General features: G+C 33.3%; 1 protein-coding gene across 1 annotated transcript; it reads left to right on the top strand.

The window, feature by feature from the left end:
* Positions 1 to 13,559: 13,559 nt before the first annotated feature.
* Positions 13,560 to 20,887, top strand: LOC127877312 (trafficking regulator of GLUT4 1-like). The gene is made up of 4 exons (XM_052423030.1): positions 13,560 to 13,707; positions 19,819 to 19,940; positions 20,050 to 20,184; positions 20,355 to 20,887. The coding sequence occupies exons 1-4, from the start codon at positions 13,692 to 13,694 to the stop codon at positions 20,502 to 20,504; spliced, it is 423 nt and encodes a 140-aa protein (XP_052278990.1). The 5' UTR covers positions 13,560 to 13,691; the 3' UTR covers positions 20,505 to 20,887.
* The last annotated feature ends 3,709 nt before the right edge of the window (positions 20,888 to 24,596 follow it).

Genomic DNA, 24,596 nt, shown 5'->3' on the forward strand with positions numbered 1-24,596 from the left:
TCAATTATTTAGAGTAGACAAGTTGTCATATTCGTTCTTGTACATAAGGAAAAACTTTTTCCTAATTGGGTTGAACGGCAAATCTAACCGTAAATGTGAACAATTATTTTTTGACATTTATATTTTATCAAATGAAACAGATGATTCATTACATTTTATCTGATCACTACATGAAAAACATCAATATACTGTTGTGTACGCTTTATATCAGAACGCTTGTTTGTACACGACATACAGATAATAAATAAAATAATGTTCTCCTTCTTTTGCCCATGTTTTTGTCGACAAAGATTGTGCTTCAAGTTAATTAATATATATGCAGTTTCTATTGGAAAATAAAATAAAATTTGTCTCTTTATTATATCCATCTTTGATAGCTATTTTTATAGTACAGAGGGGACAACTTTTAATTATCCTAAAGTGTAAGGTAGACGCAGAAGCACCTTCTAAATTTCATTTATATTCATTATACCACAGTTGACTTGTGCGCATCATGTGTGCGTTATGCGATGTCCTACGATTGTTTTACATCTAATCTCATAAATGATAATACATTGAAAAAAAAAATTGGGACGATTCTTACATGCTTTCTTTTTTTTAATACAGAACTTAACTAAATTAGAAAGAAAGTCATTTGAAATATCAAATGTTCTGCACTTTATTGTTGTTGTTCTTTTATCCGAATTCTGAGTCTTTACCTCATTTCGTATTCGAACTACACATTGTTAATCTGCTTCTTAGAAATAAATTATATTTTAATTGAAAACTGAGCAAGCATATAAAACATACATTTTTATATAGACATTTCTAATTCTGCTACCGGGACGTTATGACCAGTGACCGAATACATGTGCATCACATTACTGTAATGAAGTCTGTTTATTACAAAATGTTATCGTGGCATTTATTGATTATTTTATTTGCATCATTCTTGTTGAAAAAACAAAAACATTAACAGTAGTTTTTGGGAGAAAGTGAGCACTCATATAATTTATCTTGACGAATACAATGTGGGACAATACTAATAACAATTCTCCTCCCGAACATCAAACTTAACAAGATTGTTAAGAAAGTATGTTCAAATGTTAACATCCGCAAAAATATTAATTAACACCATTAAATAGATATTCTTCTTACAAACAATGCAATTATTACGAGTATTAAAGTTTCCAGGGGTCGAATTCCAGAAACATCTTAAGTCATTTCTTTAATATTTTCTTTACTTCTTTACTAAATAAAGACATGCATGATGTTTTGGTATTCATCAAATAACATTGACATAATGATGTTATTTTGATGTAATTTTCGATGACCAACTATTGCAGTATAAAATGATACACTTAAGAAACCTTCCAATTGAAGGATAAAAATAGATTTAACTTAAGATGCTTCTGGAATACCACCCCAGGTTCATACCTGTTAATAAGAAGAAATATTTATTTTCAAACAAGGCAAAATACAAAGTTAACCCGTAAATATGCACATAATTCATTTAACAGTAGTATTCACTAAACTGACAACACTTGTTTATATGTTGTTTACTTGTGACGCCCTTTTGACTGTTACTAAAATGTGTTGGATGATTTATACGTTTCAGTACGTTGTTTGTTTGTATCTTACAGACCGACAACGAGAAATGCCTCCTTTCGCGCCTTTATTTCCCGAGTTAGATTGTGCGTTAAGTTGATAAGTTTTTATGAATTTGTTTTTAGAACATATGAGACAACTCTTAATAATATGTATTATATAAATGACGCAGTTACCGCCTTTTAAATGCAATGTTAATCATTATAGTACAGTTTACGTGTGCGTGTTATGCTTTAGTTTAGTGTTTGTCGAGGCTTGATTGTTTTTTCATAAGGTCTATCGTATTGTTTTTAGATTCGTATCTTCTATTAAATTGTAATTGTTGTATTTCGAAAATCGTCCTCTTCTGTGATCTGTTTATTACATGTTTAATATAATTTTCAAAATACATTTTGAACGATATTAATGAACTTTGTTTTATCTATCATTGAACTCAATTAGACATTATAGAACCCAGTGTTAGCAGAGGTCTACGGGTGAACGGAGCTTATAGGAACTGGTTCTCGCTTTGTGTGCACTCTTTAAATAGTGATATGTTGTGCAGCACGTCGAATAATTAAACATGATCTATTAAATTCATTGCGTTTATAAAAGTACAATAATTACATCAATTTTAATGTATGCTGTTAAAAAATGCATATATGAAGCTCAAAGCATTTCAATTATCACACCCTATGCATCTAATTGTTGTTGTTGTTTTTTAACCTGCGTGCAAAGCAGTTATCCAAAAATCTTCATATATTGGAACCACAGCTTGTTAATTTACTACGAGAGATATATTTTCGACTAATTGAGATCCGCTGAACATATCGATATGCGTAATAAGTACCTTTTACACCTTACGGATTTGATGTAAGGGTTCGCAGGTGCTACTCTGGCGTTGGACTTCTGTTCATATCAACAACAGTAACCGGATTTGCGCATGATGCAGTACGGCAAAGAAGATCTGAATTAAGTTTTTGATAAAAAAAGTTCACATTGATTCGGTTTTGAAGTGCGAATGAAAACTAAATGTTCTTCGGTCCATGTAATCACTGTTTAGGATGGGTTTTCGAACATAAAAATCAACCGAATGGTGAGATGTGGAATGAACTCATAGAACATACTTTCGTTTTTGAGGTATCCGAAGGACGTACTTATAGCATTTATTGGATAGCCATTCTTTGTCCTGGTCATTGTAGCTTGCAGTTACAGTGGCCTATGCCGAAGTTGACATGTCATCAGTCTTTCAGCATCTGTTGTCCTAACCCATTCATCGCCGTATCGTCCTTGGCTAAGGCATCCTTCAAAAGCCTCCGGTAGTGTTATTTTTAACATTTCATCGGAAAAGGATTTACCTTAGGCATGCATTCACACTATATCAAAGTCATTATACATATACAGAGATTATTAATGGTATATATATTTATCAACATACCAAACCAAGAGTGAATCTCTGCCTCTTCAAATCGTCCGGCTTTACTTAGACTTTACGCTTGAAAAGCTGCACCTTTGTAAGTAACTCCGAGTTAGATCATAGTGATTTTTTGGTTTATTATTTATGACAATTCTGTCCTTTTTACATAACTCATGTGCGTATATGATTTAATAGTGGTGAATAGTGTTAAACGCGTAAACGCCTTGCACACGTGTAAGTTACAGCTTAACATGACATACACGACAATATAAATGCAAATTGAAGTTAAATTTTGCCTACAGATCTTATTGATATTTAAACAAGCCTACGTCCAAATCGCCGTTATTTTGTGTCGGCTAATTTTTAGTGTGAGCGTTAGCGCACGCTAAAGTAGAGAGGCAGTTTTGCAAATCAGTATGCTTTAACTACGCTAGGAACGACAACTGTAGATAGTAAAGATAACCACTGCCTTTTTACACTGTAGCAGACAGCATGTATAAGGTTTAAGAGCTTATTTAACGATATTGGCCAGTCTAGTGTTTATAACAGCTTGTGCGACGACATTTGACAGTTTATCATTGAAATCTGTACATATTAGCTGCTATCAGGAATAACGGGGCTTAATTCTGCATTAAAAGTCTGTCATGTTGGCAAAATTGTTGCTCAATAATTTTAAGAAAATAGATAAGTATTACATACACATAACACAACATGTACATGATTATAGGCATGTTATTTTTTAGCAAGGAAACACAATTCTAAAGATGGTTAACAGTGCATGGGAAATGTGAATGGGTTGTGTTCATTTCAAACTTGCGATATAAAAAGCTATAACATAATTTTGAAAACTGAAGTGCGTCTAAGATTATGCAATTGCGAACACGTCAGTACCTTCAACGTTTTGATTTCATCGTCTCGGTTCTAAGGTTTCTTTCATTTTCAACAAGAATTTTAATACACCGTTTACTGCTTCAGCGAACAAGCATTCACTTTACATTGATTGGATCAAAACAGCAGGTTGAACTTGTGTTCCGAAAAAACTTAAATTATTTAATATTTCGCGCTTCAATGGATTAAATAATCTGTTCCTCGCGATACTTTTATACTTCCTTATTATTCACAGTTTACACCAGATAGGGCAAAATGACAAATGCAAAAAGTAAACTGTGCAATTTTTTTTATTTGATGTTAACATAAGTCTACATTTATGAATTATATTTACAAGTTAAGTGTGACCTTGTTTTCAAATGGTGATATTAAAATACGTTTAAAAGAAGACAAGTCGTAACTTTCTATAAGTTGTGTAAGTAAGTAAACCATATCCCGATTCCGGCAGAACGTATTAGAAACTTTAATTCCATTAACACGAACTGGGATATATGGCATCATCATATATGCCATTGAACTGATGTACCAAATATTGAACAATTCTGAATGTTATTTTTTTCAAAGTATTATTGATGAATGGCTTAATAGAAGTTTTGATTCCCTCGGTTATAACTTTACTTAAATAAAACCGATACGTATAAGTGTAATTTTACAATTGCGATATCCTTCTATCGAAAAGCTCTATCAGCGTTGTAACAAAAATCATATATTTGGTATTGTGATATCGACAGCGATTTTTGAACTGCGAACGATCAATGATTCGTCAAGAAACTACAGATTATATAAATATTGGGAAGGCTTGTACATACAATATTATTTGTATTTTCCAGTAATATAAAGTCATATTAAAGGTACCTTTGCACATATTTTGGCTTGTTTTAAATGTTGTCATTAAATGTTTGAAATTGATTAATGTAAACATTGAAACAAAATAATTCCAGTAAAAATCAAGAATAACATAAAAGAAAGAAACAATCCTTAACTGGTCTTGAAAAACTCGGAGTAAAAGTCTACTCAACCATCCGTGCCCACACACGTGTCAGTTTATTGTATACATTATATAAGCAATCCTCGTAATGTCAAAACATATACCGAAATCAACACAACTCGCAAACTAATTTAATCGTTTCGCGTGTGTTACGCTTTATACTTTTCAGGTTTCAAAATCGCCAAAAGATGCATATAATGGGTATTTAAGAGCATGGCAAATGTTCAGCATTATGGTTTCCTCGCAAATATTATAACTACAACGAAAATTTGCAAATCCGAAACAATTGTTTTTCAATTTTGTCAATTTACCAAAACGTGAAAATGTCCCTTTAAATATCAATGTCAGTTGCATGTTTCATATAAAAATGAGTACATCTTTATAGATAACACATTCCCCTGGTAAGGTTTGGTAGATATTCGCGTGCTATTTTATTATTCGACAGATAATTGAAAGTAAGGCTAATAGTGAATATGAAATATACATTAAGGACATATACTATAAGAAAATGCACAACACTACTGATACTAATAATACTTATTATTATCATTATATGAAATCTCAAGTTTATAGTTTGATTATACTGATAATGTATCTCTTTATATAATGATGACAACGTTTAATAACAACGTATATTTTGATTATGTTTGCTGGTTTAGAATTGCGAAAACAATAATTTAGATTTGCGAAAACGATCAGTTTATCTATAAACTGAACGAATATATCTCGTATAGAGGCTAGTACGTAGAATATGAAATACACATACTTCTTAAATGACAGGCATTTTTCAACTCTTTAATAACAATTTGCATAATACATATTCGATTAATCTGTAAATAACAATAAAGCATTTAAATGTATCTCTACGGTCCGGGGATTTAGAAAACATATTGCTCAGGCCACAACACATTGATTAAATGTTCGTCGGATTTGCCGCACCTAAAAATCTTAAAACTAAATAAAAATATTTTTATTTTTATTTCGCGCCCGCAGCAACAATTTTGCTCCGCATGTATTTGTTTACAGATTTAGTTTAATTTAGCCTTCGTATTTTACGACTTTTATAACGCTTTGCGATTGGTTTATGGTAAAATAATGGCGGCGCTCGTCTGCATAGTCGTGTCGGCGAAAGACACCAATGGTAATTCAAATTTTTCTCCTGTGGCAATGTGTCACCGGATTACGGATGATTTTAGCGATTTATTCATCGCAGCCGCATCATCATCAGGCCTCGAAATGTCGCCCGAATGCGTGAATTCTGTAAATATCTGCAGTAAAGTTAGTAGTAGCGATAGAATAAAAATTTCGAACATCAACATGCAACTAAATGTCGCGGTAGAACTTGACAAAAAAATGGTCGAATATACAATTAATTCTGCACGACTTCCATCAACAAGTTCAAACTCCAATGCATTCACAGTTTTAATGAACAAGTCCAAGGTATACATTATGCCCCAAATTTATGAGGTAAACACAATCTCAAAAGTAAAGAAACTTTCTGGTCCACAACAACTGTACTGCGACTTGATTGATTGGGCCCAAGTACTGGGTGTGGATGCCCATCTGATATTGTCGAGGACAGTGGAAAACAAGCCCTCAAATCTCTCAGCAATGCCTTGTGGTACGTAGATCACTGCCATGCAAGACTGAAAGATGCCGGTTGTCATGTTCCAACTGAATTAAACAAATTTCAAAATTACAACAACTACAAATTACTTAGGCACAGACCACCTATTGTAAAGGCAGCCAGACTTGGCGAATTGGTTGGTGATCTATACTCCGCCCTTAGTTTGCCATCATTGAGTGATAAACGAAACACAGTGTTAGCCAAAATCATGGGTGAATTAGCAGAATCTCTAAAAAAATACAAAGACATACTTGAAAATGATAACCGAAAAACACCAAAACATAAGTCATAAAAGAGAAACAGCTAACTGCGGTGACTCGAACTCGGTTTGCATAGATCCTGTAACACCGTCCAATGTTAAAGAAGAATATAGTCATTTAAACGAGACAGTAGTGAAAACATCAGATTATACCTAATGTGTACCTTGACAAGTTTTGTCTTGATAATCGTATTGAACGTCGCAAATTCATCAAAAACCTTCGTTTGTCCAAACCGATTATGTTGTATAGGGTTGCTTATGGAGGAAGCATAGGAACATTAAATTTCATTTGGAGTGTTCCAGTAGGTCAAACAGAAGACAAAACATCCCTCAACATGAAAGTTATCTCTCAAATTTCAGAAGATCTTCCGACGTTCTAAAGCAGGGCTATGAGACAAGAATTTATTGACAAGTTTATAAGTTATGTGAAATGCCCAAAGTCAGTCATTAGACACATGTATTTTAGCCTAACAGGGCATGAAGAAAGTGCCAATTCTTCCAGTGAAAAAGAAATTAATGAAAGGGTGTCGAAGATCATAGGAGCAGATGACTCTCTGTTATTGATTGATCTACGAGCAACTAATGGCTCTGATACATATTATGATGCCTTTTTTGAAGAAATGGGCGAGTTCTTTGAAGAACAGGTTTTATAGGTCAGTGAAAGACGAAAATGTGATGAAATGTATTTGCCATTGGCAATTTCAATAGAGACTTTAAATAATGACATTTGTAAAAGAGTGCCTGATGGAACACCTATTCCTAGCAATGAAACGATCCGACTGCAGTTTTGTCCCAGTAATCCATTTCATAAAACTGCTCTAAGGTACACTGGTCAGTTCAATGTAAAATTCCGTGTGCAGACACGCCAGGCAAGAGTTTCACATCCTGATTCACACTATGCTGCAAAATACTTTCAGTATATGAAAGAATTTTGTGTGATGTTTACAGACAGTGCTATGTTCTTATGCATGGACGACAAGGCAATAGTTCCAGTGGGAGAACCAGGAATCCCTATATCGACTGGAGTAAGAGGGCATAACAAGGTTCTAACACCTTCAGAGGGACCTGTATTAGTTGCAACTGACCATGATTTTCATCTTTGCGGTCTTGTTCCTTCAGTTGTTCTTGTCACAGAAATTCCTTGGGACTCCAAAGACAGCTTCTTCTCAGGGGACATGCATGTGACAACAAAAGAAAAGGTATTCAGCCCATCTAGCCCATTTAGACATGCTGCTGAAGTTATTGAACTCGTTAGATTAAATGATGCCTACTCTGCAGATGGATTAAATTTGAGAACCCCAATCATGTGCCTTTATACTGATGGAGGACCGGATTATAGAGTCGCTTATGAAACGGTTAAGTTGTCGATCATTCTTATCTTCATGCATTTAGATTTGGACATGCTAATTGCACTCCGAACAGCACCATCACATAGTTGGACCAACCCAGCTGAACGTTGCTTGTCCATTTTAAATTTGGCCTTGCAGCATGTTGCGCTAGACAAAAATGAAATGGAACAGAAGTATGAACAGATGGTTAAAAACTTGTCTTCTCTAACTGCAGTAAGAAACCAAGCCAGACTAAAAGATGGTCTGAAAGAGGCTTTCAAGAAAAGTATGGAACCAGTGGTTGATCTTGTGAACAAACGTTTCTCACAAATGAGCATGAAAGGAAACCCTGTTAAAACTTTGAAAGGGGTATCAGATGAAGAGATCACATCCATCTTAGATATCACTGGTGTTGGCTTTGGAGCAGATAGTCCAGTAACCACAGCTGACACAAAAAGTGCTGAATTGAAGAAAAGCAAGCATCTGCAGGTAAAACAAACTAAATTTATTTTTTAAAGAAAAATGCATAGATAATGTCCTGCTTGTCTGGAAATGACATAATTTTTGTTCTTACTAATATTATATTGATATAACTGTATATTGCCCTCTACTAAAATTGCTTATGGTCACTGAATACATAATACATATTTATATTAGTTTTTAATGTGTCACTTCCAATTTAAGTATTTGTTTCGCGTTAAATTAATTTGCGCCAGTGCGTATACTATTATCTGACAGAAAAACAAATAAAGGTTTTTAACATTCAACCTTAAAATATGCATCTGGCACAGGCAAGCAATTTGTCTAGGTTATGGAAAGTTTAATTGTGTCGCTTTCTGAAAAAACTGGGCATAATGCATGTGCGTAAAGTGTCGTCCCAGATTAGCCTGTGCAATCCGCACAGGTTAATCAGGACCGACATTTTCCGCCTATCTTGGAATTTTGCTAAGAAGAGGCATTATTTAAACGAAAAATTCCATAAAAGCGGAAATTGTCGTCCCTGATTAGCCTGTGTGGACTGCACAGGCTAATCTGGGATGAAAAATTATACACAAGCATTATGTCCAGTTTTTCATAACAATACACAATTATTCAATTTTAAAAGTTAAATGTCTACCGGGTAACATTATTCATTTTTTTTATTAAATATTGGATATTGTGAAGACTATGCTGTCTTATTAACAATATTTAATGAAAACATGTGTTTATTATATTTTATAATGAAAAATCAACCTATGTATAAAGATACATCTTGTTTAAAAAATGAAAAAAACAACAACATGTTATTAAATTAAATATGGAAGAGCGTCTATAAACATCAGTGTCCTTTCTTCTAAAGGATTTCTTTGAGAGGCATGCAGAATCCAGCCACTACTGCTTCCAGTTAAAGAAGTGTTCATCCGATGAATGTGGCTACTGCTCAGTCAACCCAGTCCGAGATCAGGATGTTTTTGACCGCCTCAGGTTCCTCCCTGAACCAAAGCCGGACGAAAATGGTGAACACTACCTACATTCAGTGAGGTATATTTATCACATTTGTATTCCATTGTATGACATATTTATTGAATGGATGAAGTTGTGTAAATTACAAATATATTTTGGAAACTTACTTTGGCATTTAAAGGTTGTGTACCTGTGCAAATGGTCAATAGCTACAATTAAATTTGAATAATCAATTTACACATGTTTACTTCATTGATCTGACAACATATTATGTTCTGCCTTTTGTTTAAAAAAAGGCATAAATATACTTAACTATATACCTTGTTGACATTTTAGTTAACTTAACTTGTCCAGCTGACATGTAGTTAATTTAATGATTTAAATGATAATGTGTGACTATTGTGTTTAGAAACTGGAATCAACATTTGATATAAGATTTAAACATGCTAATTCAATTATATAAATTATAATAACATAATAATAATTCCAGTTGTTTGGGAAAGCCCTGACCCGTGACAAGTACAGACCCTCAACCAGACCATGTGTAACCTACGATGAGGAATTACAAAACCATGATAAAGAGAATCGAGAAATTTTGAGGGTAATGATGATTATAATATTTTAGAAGCTCGCAAATCACTTAACACTTTATTTCATGTTTATATTATTATATTTAGGTCAAACTGTCAAACCTCATTGTAAGGTCGCCGTGGCAAAGTGGATATGGTGTCCGCCTAGCGACCGAGAGGTCACCGGTTCGATCGCCATAGTAGGAGCGTACTTTAGATCTCCCCATAGACACCAAGTACTGGTTCTAATCCCAGGAAAAGGACTCTAGAGCGTTTCAAAAAAGGCCTAAGGCTTTCAATGCAATCGAGCTAAAATAAATAAGTTTAAACTAAACCTCATTGAATTACAACTGTGATATTAAAATAAAAATCAGAGAAATATTCCAAGTGCATTTTTGTTGCAGTATACATCTGTTCCTTCTACCACCTGGCAATTGGCAACACCAAGAGAAAAAGTGATCATAAAAAGCATTTTTTAAATATTTTTGCTTTCATTACACTATATCTTTCCATGTTGTTTTAGAATGAGAAGCTTTGAGATGCTGTCCTTTGCGGAGAATGTAGCAGGCCAAGATGTGTCCTCAGTCCAAACAAGCTTGACCGACAACAGGTAAACGTTTTGTAAAAATACAATCTACAGCGTGTTTCAACATTATAGGATCACAACATGTTGTTGGTTACATAATTTTTAAGAGTCTAAATTAACATTTAAACATCACAGTTATACACAGTGAGGCAGGATTATAAAAAGACACGTATTGATCCAATAAATTGATATGAATGATACATATTTTTACAGATAAAATAAACAAACTCTTTGGCTTGTTGGTTTGCAACTTAGAGCCCGAATATTTTTTGTTAATGTCTGATCAAACACGGTATGTGTTAATATATCACCAGATTGACATTGCAAAACATTGTTTTTTATTTCATACCATCAAAGGCCCATTTAAGATATAAATAGTTGTAAAACAAAAAATGCATTGGTAAATGATAATCTTAATACGAAGAAAATGCATTCGTTGTTGCTTTGATTTGAATAGGATTCAAGTCTAATACTGCTGCAAACACAAAGGTTGGGAGTCAGTTTATTGGAGTCACTCTGTCGGTCAATCCTTCTGGCAATTTGTTTGCATGCGAATCACCATAAAGTGTAGATTAACATGACATAATTTTCACACATATTGATTCACTTATTCCTTAGTTACATGTATGTGCTCTTGAACTTAGCCAAGACATAGCTGCCATCAATTCCATGTTTATGAAGAGGCTTTGGAGAAGTATTACAGTAATAGAAATTTAGTAATATGGAAAATTTTACTAGCCTGAGTCAGAATTTTCGAGCGCAACCATTTGTCTATATTTTGTTCAAAATAACAGTCCCAATTTTTAATTTTTTTTTTTATTTAATCCTTCGAATACATGGCAATTTTCTTCGTACTTTCATTTTTCTGAAAGTAAGCTTCTAATGGCAGTTGATTAAAGTTGTTCAAATTCTTTTTTGAAAAAAATAGCGAAAATAAAATTAGAAATTGTTTAATATCTGTTTTATAAATTTTACAAGCACTTCAGGCTGCTAAAAGTAGGAATTTCAATAAGCCTGAAAAAAGACCATAGATTTTTTCTGTTTGGGTAGGGCGAATAATGATGACTGTCAATTTTGTGAAAAGCTCCATGACATTTTACTTCTTTGCAGGAGGAATTCTTGCGGAACATTAAGGCATGCCATTCATATATCTGTGGAGATCAGTTGGAAGATGCACCTGACCTGTATGTTCGGAGATGCGTGACCTGCAGCTCTGCGGTGGAAACAGCTTATTACTCAGCCAAGTGTCGGCATTACACTGTGGAACTCCTGACAGTCTGTTAGATGACACCGATGCATATGTTGCAGATTTGTATACAAAATATTCCATAGTCAGGCCAATTTGTGTGTCTTGTCGACATTCTGGAAAAGAGGCAAAAACATGGGGCGCCAAGAAGTTTGTAAAAAAACAAAAGGTCAAGTGAACTCATTCAAGCCTTCAAACGTTCCTACTTTGATTTGGTTTGTAAATGAGACAAAAGCAAAAGTATGTGTTTATGATGACCATCATCATCATGTTTATAAATGTTAACATGTTGTGATTGAAAATGAAAAATCATGGATTGGAATAAAGAGCAAATGCTTTAACTTTTAAATATATTAGTGTTTCGTATTTGCCAGTTTAATTTCTATTTCTACAGATTTTAATTGTTTTGTGTTAAGATTAAAGTTGATACTAGTCATTTGTGATTGCACTTTTCTTGGAAAAGTATGTTTTATTGTAAATGGATGAGTTTTTTAAATAGTCACGCTCAATATTGTTCTACTACTATTGTTATAAATATATATTATAGTACTAGTCATTTAATAAATATACTAGAACTGATACTAGTCTTTTATGCCCCCGGTAGGGTGGCATATAGCAGTTGAACTGTCCGTCTGTCTGTCCGTCCGAAAACTTCAACAGTGGCCATACTTTTTGCAATATTGAAGATAGCAACTTGATATTTGGCATGCATGTGTATCTCATGGAGCTGCACATTTTGAGTGGTGAAAGGTCAAGTTCATGTAATTTTTTTTTATATATTTTCAAAGCGGCGCAGTAGGGGGCATTGTGTTTCTGACAAACACATCTCTTGTTTGGCACTCAAATTAGACAAATATATGTCACTGTGCTATGTTAAAATAAAGGGCTCCTACTAATCACATCTATAAATAGTTTTGATTAAAAGGCATGTGTTTTATATTAAAATAAAAAACTCTAACTATCCATTTCTTATTGTTCTTTCATAAGGAAGTTATGTTGTTTTTTTTACTTTACAAAACTTAAACTTCTTATTTCTAATTTTAACATTGCTAAACTAACCAAAGTATGTATTTGAGTATAATGTATACTACTATAACCTATGATATTTAGAACTAATACAGATTCAAGATATTTCTTATGCTTGATGTTTAGCATATTATTTATTGTCATGTTATTTAACTTTCATTGACAGAAGACTGAGCTTCTTATATAACTTTGCTAGTGAAAAGTACAGTGTACCATGTTAACATTAAGTAGTCACTACCTGTTGTGAATAAGCAGAAAACCTATTGGAGAATATTTTGTTTATCATACTTTTACAAACATTGGACTAGAGTTAAACATAGTTAGTACTACTAAATGACCTTGTGTTTGTATTTTGAAGATATCATGCATTTATTTGGCAACAAATATCAATTTACAGAGACAATATATCTATTTTTTATTTTTCGCTCTTCGCTCGCCTGTGATTTTTTTAAAATTAGAATAAAAAATAATTTATTTTTATTTCGCTCGCTCGCTCCATTTTTTGGGGGGGCTAAAATCCGTAGAACAAATCATCAATTTGTTGTGGCCTCAGACTTGTCCTTGTTTCTTTGTTTCCTTTTGCCGCGAGTTGAAATTGTCATGTGAATAAAGCGTTTAAATGTGAGCGTTTTCGGTGAACAAAAGAGGTTCTATTAAAACTGAGCGAAGGTATGGTAAATGCGGAAGTGAAAAATTAACGATTTAACTTTTTGTTCGCCACTTTTACCATTGAAATTACTTGTAAACAATGGACGACGCAAAAGGTAAGTCAAATACTTATATAACATTTGGTTAGATATATCAAATGATTATTCAATTAAACTGAACGTTTTAGTATTTGTTACAAGTTGTGTTATTTCTATGTTATCCACATTGCCTTTTGAGTAGATTCTAGATAAAAAAGTAAACGTTAAAGTCTGACGCGTAATTCATGTGTTTGATGAAACAATCGTAGTGAAAATAAACGGTGCTCAAACCCATTGGTCCTTCAACTTAATGTAAGTGTCTTGCTGATGCCAACATAAAGTGTATTTTTCCATGACGTTGAATACGTAGAAAGTGAGTCTTGTCTTCACATTTATATTTAATTGGATATCACACTTTTAAATTTGTTTGGTTTATGATTTGCTACCGAGCTCATTTAACGCGAATATACATCGATATAATAGCTAAGCGTGCATAAACACGTGTTTGCTAGCTTAAATGTCAAAACATACAACATGAAGCAAGTAAAAAAATACCAAAATAAAAGTAAAGATTTCAGGAAATACCTGATTACTCGACCAGATCATCAGTTAATTAAGTAACTGTTGTTTTAAATGTCTAAACAAATAATATGATCCTAAATGTCATTCAATAAAGTAACCAATGTGTTTTGACGTGCATTGTTTATTTTTTTATTTTTTTTGATAATCATACATTATCACAATTACATTACTCCGTGAAACAGTAATTTTTGTTTGACATGTTTAGTTTACTTTAAGTTGATTTGTGTATCATCCAAATAAACAATTTATTGCTGTTGTAAATATGTACATATGTTAATTTCAAGTGTCTATGTCTGTATAAAACATCGGCACCTTGCATTTTACTATTTAGATAAATTAACCAAATATAGTGCATCAGTAAGAAACAAATACAATCACGTAAATAGACATGCACTACAATTAAAAGTGTTCAAACGTCATGCACGTACGTATTCACAACAATACGGTATGAACAAACAAGTAATACAAATATAATATACTAATTGTTTGATTCACTTTTTTAAAAGAGATAATGCAATGTGTGTATTTTTTCCCACGGAGTTCATAACATCAGTAATGAATATGTTAATAACTATGGTATTTTGATTAAATTTCAATTACTTTTGCACTTAGCTTAATTGCACATAGTGTGTTTTGCAGATATGTAATTCAGTAAACATTGTATCACAAATTTTGTTTATGCGCACTTATTTGTTATCGAAAATAAATTTACATGCCAGTAAAACAACAGGATTTTCATTGTTTTTGACCCTTTTGCGCTGAGTTATTACAAGGAAGTTTAACAAACTCATTTAAATATCTACGCTCTTTTCATCGAAATATATTTCGATTCATGCCTGACGTGTTGGTATTCATGAGTACATTAAATCTTGATCGTGTGAAACCCATGTTTGGTTTTTGATAACTTCTTGGGTAAGCGGAAGGTTCGGCTTGACACAAAACCGGTTTTAAACACCAGTTATTTGCATCGACTGTTCCAAGGCGGTGATCACACTTTTATTACTTTTTAGTTTGGTTTCTGTTATAAAATTAATAAAATTAATGGATTAGAAAAAGAAATTCCCTTCCAATATTGCTTAAGGAATTCCATTTTGTATTCAATTCATTTGCAGGAAATATTTGTGCTAATTATAACCCTATTAATCTTATCTGAACATATAAAGACTGTTTTTCTAAGCTGTCAAAGAGTTAATAATTTCACGGCCTTAATTAAATTCATAACCTCTACCGCGTTTAGTGATTAATTTATGACGTGTTTCGTTTGGCGTGTAAAAATATACACATGCGATCACTGATGCTTACTGTAGTATACATGGTTTTCTACACAGCAGTGCTTTACCTGCTACGCGGTTCGAGTTGGTGATCGTCTAGATTTGATGTTTGAATATTATCATCTGATCTATTTGTATACCGACTAAAATAAGAACAAAGACATTTGTGTTTGTGTGTTCCTAAACATTATGCATCTACACAATATATTTGTTCGCAATTGTTTTATGTATGGTATCTTAAAACCACCATCAATATCGTAACACAAAACGCGGACAAACTAATTTTCGTCCTTGTATAAATGTTTAGCATAACACGCGTCTTGGTCAATGCGTCGATTATTTTCCATCTTTAATAAATACGAAATCAGTTCAAAAAGCGAACATAAAATTCGAGATTCTAGTTGCATCAGTTTAAACTACTTATCCGAAATATGGGGCACATCGCGAACAGCCGATATTTATACACTCCTCAAGCCTCTCCTCGTACTGCCTACTTAAACACCTTTTTACGTCTGAATCATATTAAGATCATTTAAATGCAGCCAAATATAGAATCGCCATTATTAAATGCCGTAATCATGAGATAATCATGAAATAGTAAGGGTACGGTACCATTATATCGAACGAAAAAATCGTATTTGTAAAATTTTGCACTATGAACGCTATAGATACACACAAGAAAACGAATGCCATTTCCTACTGGTATACCCTATATATTATCACCAACGCAAATTTTTTAAAGCCGTACTATTGCAGAAGGCCAACAATAAATTAATTTGCAAGATTAATGCCAAGCGAAAGTAAAACTGATCTCTTAAGACGGGATCTCAATTCTATATTGAACCGGTAATAATTTAGTTATAATCGTAATTTTCACGGTATTAAAATTAAAAAGTTCTAAAATTAACCATAGTCATCGCTTTCGCATTAGTTATGATGGTACAACCCAAAGATGATCTTATTATTATTAAGTTGTGATTTGTTTTAATTTGTTATTTTTATATTTTTGTCGTGTTTTTGAATTTTTATTAATAAAGCCAAATGTAGGATCGCATTTAACAGCATTTATGTGGCTAAGGATGGTTTAATTAATTAAATATTCATATAAGGTTGTATATATGTACGATTTATTAACACATGCATATTTAGTTTTACTACATAATGTAAATAAAACACACATCGTTGTAGCAGAACACGCGTCTAGATCAATGCGTCGATCATTTTCTATCTTTAATAAATACGAAATCAGTTCAAAAAGCGTAATTAAATTATTTGAGATTCTAGTTGCATCAGTTTAAACTACTTATCCGAACAGCCGATATTTATACACTCCTCAAGCATCTCCCCGTATTGCCTACTTTAACACCATTTTACGCTTGAATCATGTTTAGATCATGTAAATGCAGCCAAATATAGAATCACCATTATTACATTCCGTTATCATGAGATAATCATGAAATAGTAAGGGTACGGTATCATTTTATCGAACGAAAAAATCGTAGTTGTAAATTTTGCGCTATGAACGCTACAGATACACACAAGAAAACGAATGCCATTTCCTACTAGTATACCCTATATATTTACATCTACGCAAAAGTTTAAAAGCCGTACTATTGTGGAAGGCCGACAATAAATTAATTTGCAAGATACATGCCCAGCGAAAGTAAAACTTATGAGTACAGCGAACTTTTTACGATGAAAATAACTTAAGACGTGATCTCAATTCTATATTGAACCGGTAATAATTTAGTTATCGTGATTGACTGTCTTAAAATTAAAAAGTTCTAAAATTAACCATTGTCATCGCTTTCGCATTAGTTATGATGGTAAAACCTAAAGATGATCTTATAATGATTAAAGCCTCTATAACGCTGAAAATCAACGAAAACTTTGTAAAGTATAAAATAAAGTTAACACCTAAACAATCAGTGTTCCTTATAGCAATAGCCACAATTTCAACGCTAGATGTGGTATGATTACATATATTTTGTAGATACACAATGCTCGTTTTTATTAATTTGTGAATAATTAATTCCATTTTAATTTCCCGCGAATTAATCTATTAATACGACTCACGAACTCTAAAATGGTACCATGTTAGTGTTCATGTGTCGTATGAATATATATCGTTGCGGTAAATTAAAATGGAATTAAAAATGCAAAACAATAAAAGAAACGAACATCGTGTATCTACAAACATCTATTTTACCAGACCACATCTGGCGTTGAAATTTCGGCAATTGCCATAAGGAACACTGATTTTTAATTGTTGAACTTTATTTTACAAAATCTTGTACGAAATTTTTGTTGATTTTGAGTAGTAATGAGGCTTTAAGTTGTGATTTGTTTAAGTTTGTTATCTTTGTATTTTAGTCGTGTTTTTGAATTTTTATTAATAAAGCCAAATGTAGGATCGCATTTAACAGCATTTATGTGGCTAAGGATGGTGTGCTAATTTTGAAATACCATTTGTAAATATTCATATAAAGTTGTATATATATGTACGATGAATAAACAAATGCATGCATATTTGTAATGATATTACTTAGATATATTTTGTTTTATAAGTGTAAAATACATAAACATGCATGCTAGGAGTGTGTATAGGTCAATGTTGTCATGCACATTAACCCATAGAACATTAATACATAGTTAGTACTCATTTCATAATATGTACGGCCATAAGTAAAACAGCTGTATAACTATATAAGGGAACTGTACATTACTTGATTTACTTGAATTTTTAAACTACTAGTACAGTAAGTAATTAATACAAGCGTGAACACACAATCTCAAATTTATCTCCACGTAAATAATGTTTAATCAGTTATTTCAAATAGTCCGTGTAATTAATTTGGTTTTGAATAATTTGCATCAATATGTTTATACCCCTACCTTTACTTATAATTTTAATACAAAAAAAACAATGAATGAAATCGAGTGTTATGGTCTCGAAAAGGCAGATTATTAACATTGTAGTTATTCAGACAAACCATTTATATTATTTGTATCCCTAAGTGTGTATTTCTCTAAATGATTGGTGCATATTCTGCTAATCGTTTGTCTTGTAAGAAAAAGGTAAAAGTTGTGAAGTGTAATATTAGATGCAATTATTTATTCCCTTCGTAACTTACCATGTTAACCAGTTCATAACACTTGAGTCCAACTTATGTATACTCAGTAATTGTATTGTATAATGCATATATAATGTAGACTATGAGCTTGTATACGGTTTACTGTTAATAAATATTGTTTTTGTTAATGTTGGTGTTGTAAGCAGTATATTTTTTTCAACAAATATTTTTGGATACAAGTAATTCTCTCATACTGTCATTTGTTTATGGTGACACATTGGTTCCATGGTGATTTCTAATTAAAGATCTTTGTTTAAAACCCATCCGAAGTATGATATGTATAATTTACTCTATTAATTAAATCTTCTTATTTATACAAATATTTTTTACAGTCGATTGATAAAGGAAGTTCTTAAAGGAATGAGGTTTTTACTGCATAATGTTAATAAAACATACATTGTTGTGCTCTAGAATAAGTGGGTGTAAATAGGTGAGCAATTACAATCTACCATGAGGCAGGGGACAGGTTATAGCCATATTAATACACGGTTCGGACATCCAAACATGTACAAATAATTGTAATTCATTTTGGTTGCTCAAATTTTAGCATCTGCATTGGAGTTATGTTTAAGTGTAACGAAGACATTATTTACCTTTGAACAGTTTAAAAAAGATTGATGTATTAAAGCGGGTATATACGATTTTGTCAAATATTTATGAATTTATATAAACTGTGTAAAAAACTTATTTATATATATTTCAATATAAATTAAAATAAAAGTTAAGAAGAACATATGTCGAAAAATGCGAAATAAGCCAGATATTTAATTCTGAAATTGAAAACGGCTGTACAGCCGAATTCGCCAGCATGTATACCATACATGTACGATGTGCATCTAAACTTAGTTTAACGGTTTATTTGAATTCCTGCAACGATATCTATTCATACGACACACGAACACTATCTCCGATCCTTATACAAAGACGAATGCTTCGGTTATTGTAGGAAAATATGTACGTCACAATCGGCTCGGGGCGCTAATTTGTCTTTGCTGCATTTTATGAAATTCGGCTTTAATGTATAATTTTTCTTGCCTATTTTGTATTATTGTAACATATTTTATCAATATATTACAATTAAACACATATAAAAAATCGTATATACCCGCTTTAACACTGTAATGGAAACAACAAGATCGCGTATTTGAAGACAAAACCTGATTTATTAGTTTTAAAATTCATTTTATTATGTTAACATAAAGGCCCACCTCCAGCATACGAGGCGGCTACCCCGCAGCGTCATGAGGGCTACGGCTATGACCAGGAATATCCCCCGAACTATGCACCTGTAGGAAGTGTGATCCAATCTTCAAGTTCGTTTGTGGTAAGTTTTTAACGTAATGTAAGAGTATACAGTTACTTGTTGTATCAATACGCAAGTTTTGTTCTGGAACAAATGTGTCAAACATTCAATACCGAGATTCTGTTTACAGGTCGTTAACCAGCCGACGCAGAACATTATGTACGAGGTGCAGCCGAGGCCGCCAGATTATACGGGTTTGGCAATCTTTTCTTGCCTCTGCTGTGTCTGGCCATTAGGTCTGGTGGCCATCATCCTTGCGATCCAGGTAAGCTAGTGCATACATCATTCTGACCGAGATGAATGCTTATGTAACTAGTACAACAAAACGTGATTCGATATAACCAGACATACATTTTATATGGATACCATTTTTTCTAAGATTAATATTACGCACAATCGAAGTTAAATACAAATCAAAATGTTCTTTCACTTCAGGCGAGATCCCTCGCTGATAATGGTCACTACGATGATGCCAAAAGGAGGTCGAATTTCGCACTAGGATTCATCATTGCAAGCGTCATCGTAGGCATCGTCTTCATCATAGTTTTGGTCGTACTCCGCACAGGCACCTATAGAAGCTATTGAACATGTCTTAAGGGCCATTTAATGTGTATTTGATTAAAAAACGTACTCAGATTATGATCTTTTGCTTTATATTTCGCTGTTTTAAACCTCTTAGTTTATTTGCGTTTAAATTTCTGATGTGATTATTGATTGTATTTTTTCTTATGCTAAACAATGGCGATTGCGCACTAACCTTTATAATTATATATGTGTATCTTCATTTTACCATAATTGTCTTATCGGGTTAAGTTCTGGATTAAAACCGCTACCATGCTAGCCTCAAATGTAATCATAAAACAATCTTAAATACCATACGTATCGTGTTATGAAACTATATCTTCTTTTACACGATTTATCATGTAATTGATAACTCTCGATATGCATAACACCATTGTGGAAGTGGTTTATCTGATGACACACCACTGCCTATTTAAGTAGGTACGGGTTCGGCTGAAATGTAAAGAGGCTTTTTATGTCATGAAACTGAATAAAACGATAGTACCTAACCTATTCGTTACGTCGGTTTTATTTACACCCGAAAAAATATATCAAGTATAACTGAAGTTAGTTAAATAACATTGCTTACACTATATGTGAATATTTTGAAAAAAGAGTTTCCCTGGGAGTTTGTTTTCATATTGCGGTTTTGCTTAATTGGAACAGTTTAAATTTTTATTTGAGATTGTGTTTGTTTTGCATATTATTTCAGCAGAACAGTAAACTAATGCATAGTAAGTGTTGCGATGTGAAATATTAATAACATATCTTTTCAGTTATGTTTCTGCCGTGGACCGGAGTGTGAAATATATGTTTCATTTGTGGCTAGCAATTTGGTTGTATTTAATGGCATTTTGTACGCTGGTATATTGTCGTTGTGGTCTACATATCTGTCTATTAAGTTTTTGCTACATTCAGATGTTATTATTTTGTTTTCAAAAAGAGCACCCGGCTGCTACGGAAACGTATATGGTACACCACAATAATGTGGTCATGCCGGAATAATTTATGTCGACTTACTGTGAAATAACATGGTATGTCGACATAGTTTTATAGCTTTTCCCACCTTAATTCTACTCGTCATAACGACATTAAGTTGAAGTCTTTACGTAAATGTTTCCGGCTTTTCCCGAAAATAGATTTGGTCGACATGATCTAAGTCGACAAATCTACATACTTTTTGGCGTCATGCTCTTGTGAAAATGAATTGCCATCATAGTTTTAGTCGACACGATGAGTTATTTTTTACGCCATGACACCTTTTTCATATCATGTCGTCGTAGAATTTTGACATCATCACTTTATTGCAACATTGGTTCCGGCGTCGTACAGATTTTGAGTTTCTGGTATATTCTTTCGAATCACGCAAAACCTCAGACAGTCCATTTTTACAGCAGGAATGCTTGATATAAAGGTAAAAATAACATACACTGTTTGCAAAAAATAAATATTAATGTGTTCGTTGGGTTATATGAGCATTTAGAGAGCTTAAATCTCAATTGATTCATTTAGATATTTCTCTTCTACTAATACATGCAAAACGTGTGTTTAACGACTCACAACTTTTTTATATTGCAGATTTGTGTGTCAATGGCACTGATATATGTTTACTCATCGTTAGCTGTACTTTCAAATCAAGAAAGGGATGTTTTGATTTCGCGTTATCACATACAGGGCTATACGCGTCCGGATATATGTGGATTTTTGCTTTTCCTTCACAATACTGCTCTCAATTAGGGTCAACTGAAACGGCTACTGCGTAGGTTAGGGCTCAAAAGACGCAACGCGTCGTCTCCTCTTCCAGACGTTATACGAGCGATTCGTTCAGTATATGAAAGAGGGATGGCTGAATGTGGTTATAAAACTATATGGAAACTGGTCAACACAATCACAAATGTCAAAGTTACCCAAGAAACAACAAGATGTGTATTGAAGGTAATTGATCCTGAGGGTGGCGCTTTCAGGTCTGCACATTGACTGCGACGCAGAGTCTATACCAATAAAGGTCCTAATTTTACTATACACATTAATGGGTATGATAAGCTAAAGCCTTTTGGAATTGCTATACACGGGGTGGTTGATGGATTTTCCAGATGCATATAATGGCTGGAGGCATGTTATTCGAATAACGACCCTCGAATTATCGCGGGCTTCTTTGTTAACGTTTTGAAACGGATTGGTCGCGTTCCAAGTCTGGTTCGTGGCGATGCAGGGACAGAAAACGTTTGGGTACGGGCTATGCAGATAGCGTTTAGGTTTAATGACAGAGATAACATTTCTGGAATGAACAGTTACATGAATGGGAGATCCACTGGCAATCAAAGAATTGAACATTTTTGGGTGAATTTAAGAGTTAGTTTTACTGGAGGAACTATTTTAAGGATATGGTGGACAGCGGCTTGCTTCGGATTGATGATCCTGTGCATTTAGAATGCTTGAGATTCTGTTTCATACCATTAATACAACGTGATCTGAACTCTTTCACCCATCTATGGAATTCTCATCGGATTTGGCAGCAAAGACATGTGGAAGCACCAAATGGGATACCGATGGTAATATACTACCAGCCTGAGGCGTATGTAACCCGAAATTTTTCATTTCGGCTTCCTTGCGAATTGGAACCCATTGATCGTATTCAAGAGAAATACATTGTAAAGAAACCGCAGTTTGGGTGTAAAGATGACTTCATACCCGTCCTAGAACATGTGTGTGAAATGCAGCGGGAGCAACTGCCAATTTCTGAATCGATTAAAAGTGCGACTTCTTTGTTCTTGGCCTTGACTGAAATATTGGATGGTTACTAATTACATATGGAAAACAATTGCTTAAAAAAGTAGTTATATTTTGCAAATTTAGTTGTTAAGTTAGTTTACTTCAAGTAAGTTTCGTTTCGAGTTTTATTTACAATGTGTCGATAAGCAACACAAAATTGATATTCTTGTTATTGGAATTGATCATGCCGTAATTTTTTTTTCTTTGTTAAATACATTCACTCATATTGTTGTACACATTTACAGACATTGCAAACTTGGTAAAAACAGATTAATCATGCTCTTTATTTCATTGTTTGATTGCAAAAGAATGAATAAAACGTCACTAACTGTTTGAAAACATGGCGGTCATTTAGTTATGAAATCCTCGTAAATTGTGGAATGTTCCTTTCAAAATATGGTTCTTTCGAAAGATTTATTAACATTTCTTTTCAAACTTCAATATATTAAACGAAATGACTGTTGTAAATCTTATATTTAATAATAACACGGGCGCAAATATATGATATGTTTACTTTGTACTTTCTTACTTGAATTTCTGTTCCTGAAACTCTAGTGTACATGTATAAAGTACATGTTTCAAATAAATGTTCATACTGCAATGCGATCTTCATTTCTTTTAATGGTCAAATGTTTCGTTTACGAGGAAATGGAAAATTATACAAATGTGACACAAAATTGGGCTATTTGTAGATCAATTTTAGGGCTAGTTAATGTGATCGGTCTTTCTTCGTCGTCCGTGAAAATTTTCACTAAAGCGAAATCACCTACTCAGCTGTGTCAATAATACCAAAAACATTAACAGTCTTCAAAGCTAGTAAGGTTGTAGTTTGCTTTTATTTCCATATTATGTCCACATCGCACTTTATTTATCAAAATACTTTCAACAAGAGCTGGGTTTGTGAAACACAACGTCCCCTACTGCGCCGGTTTGAAGCCATATATTTTACCTTTGACCTTGAAGGATGACCTTGACCTTTCACCACTCAAAATGTGCAGCTCAATGAGATACGCATGCATGCCAAATATCGAGTTGCTATCTTAAATATTGCAAAATTTGACCCTTGACCTTGAAGGATGACCTTTACCTTTCACCACTCAAAATGTGCAGCTCCATGAGATACACATGCATGCCAAATATCAAGTTACTATCTTCAATATTACTAAAGTTATGGGCAATTTTTAAGTTTTTGAACGGACGGACGAACGGACGGACGGACGAACAGACAGACTGACTGACGAACAGACAGACGGACAGTTCAAAAACAAAAGTTCTGTTTTCACGTCTTTTTTTTGGAGCGGAAAACACAAGTTCTGTTTTCCCGTCTCTTTTTTTTGAGACTTG

The sequence above is a fragment of the Dreissena polymorpha genome, chromosome 4, assembly GCF_020536995.1.
Source record: "Dreissena polymorpha isolate Duluth1 chromosome 4, UMN_Dpol_1.0, whole genome shotgun sequence".
NCBI classification, from domain to species: Eukaryota; Metazoa; Mollusca; class Bivalvia; order Myida; family Dreissenidae; genus Dreissena; species Dreissena polymorpha.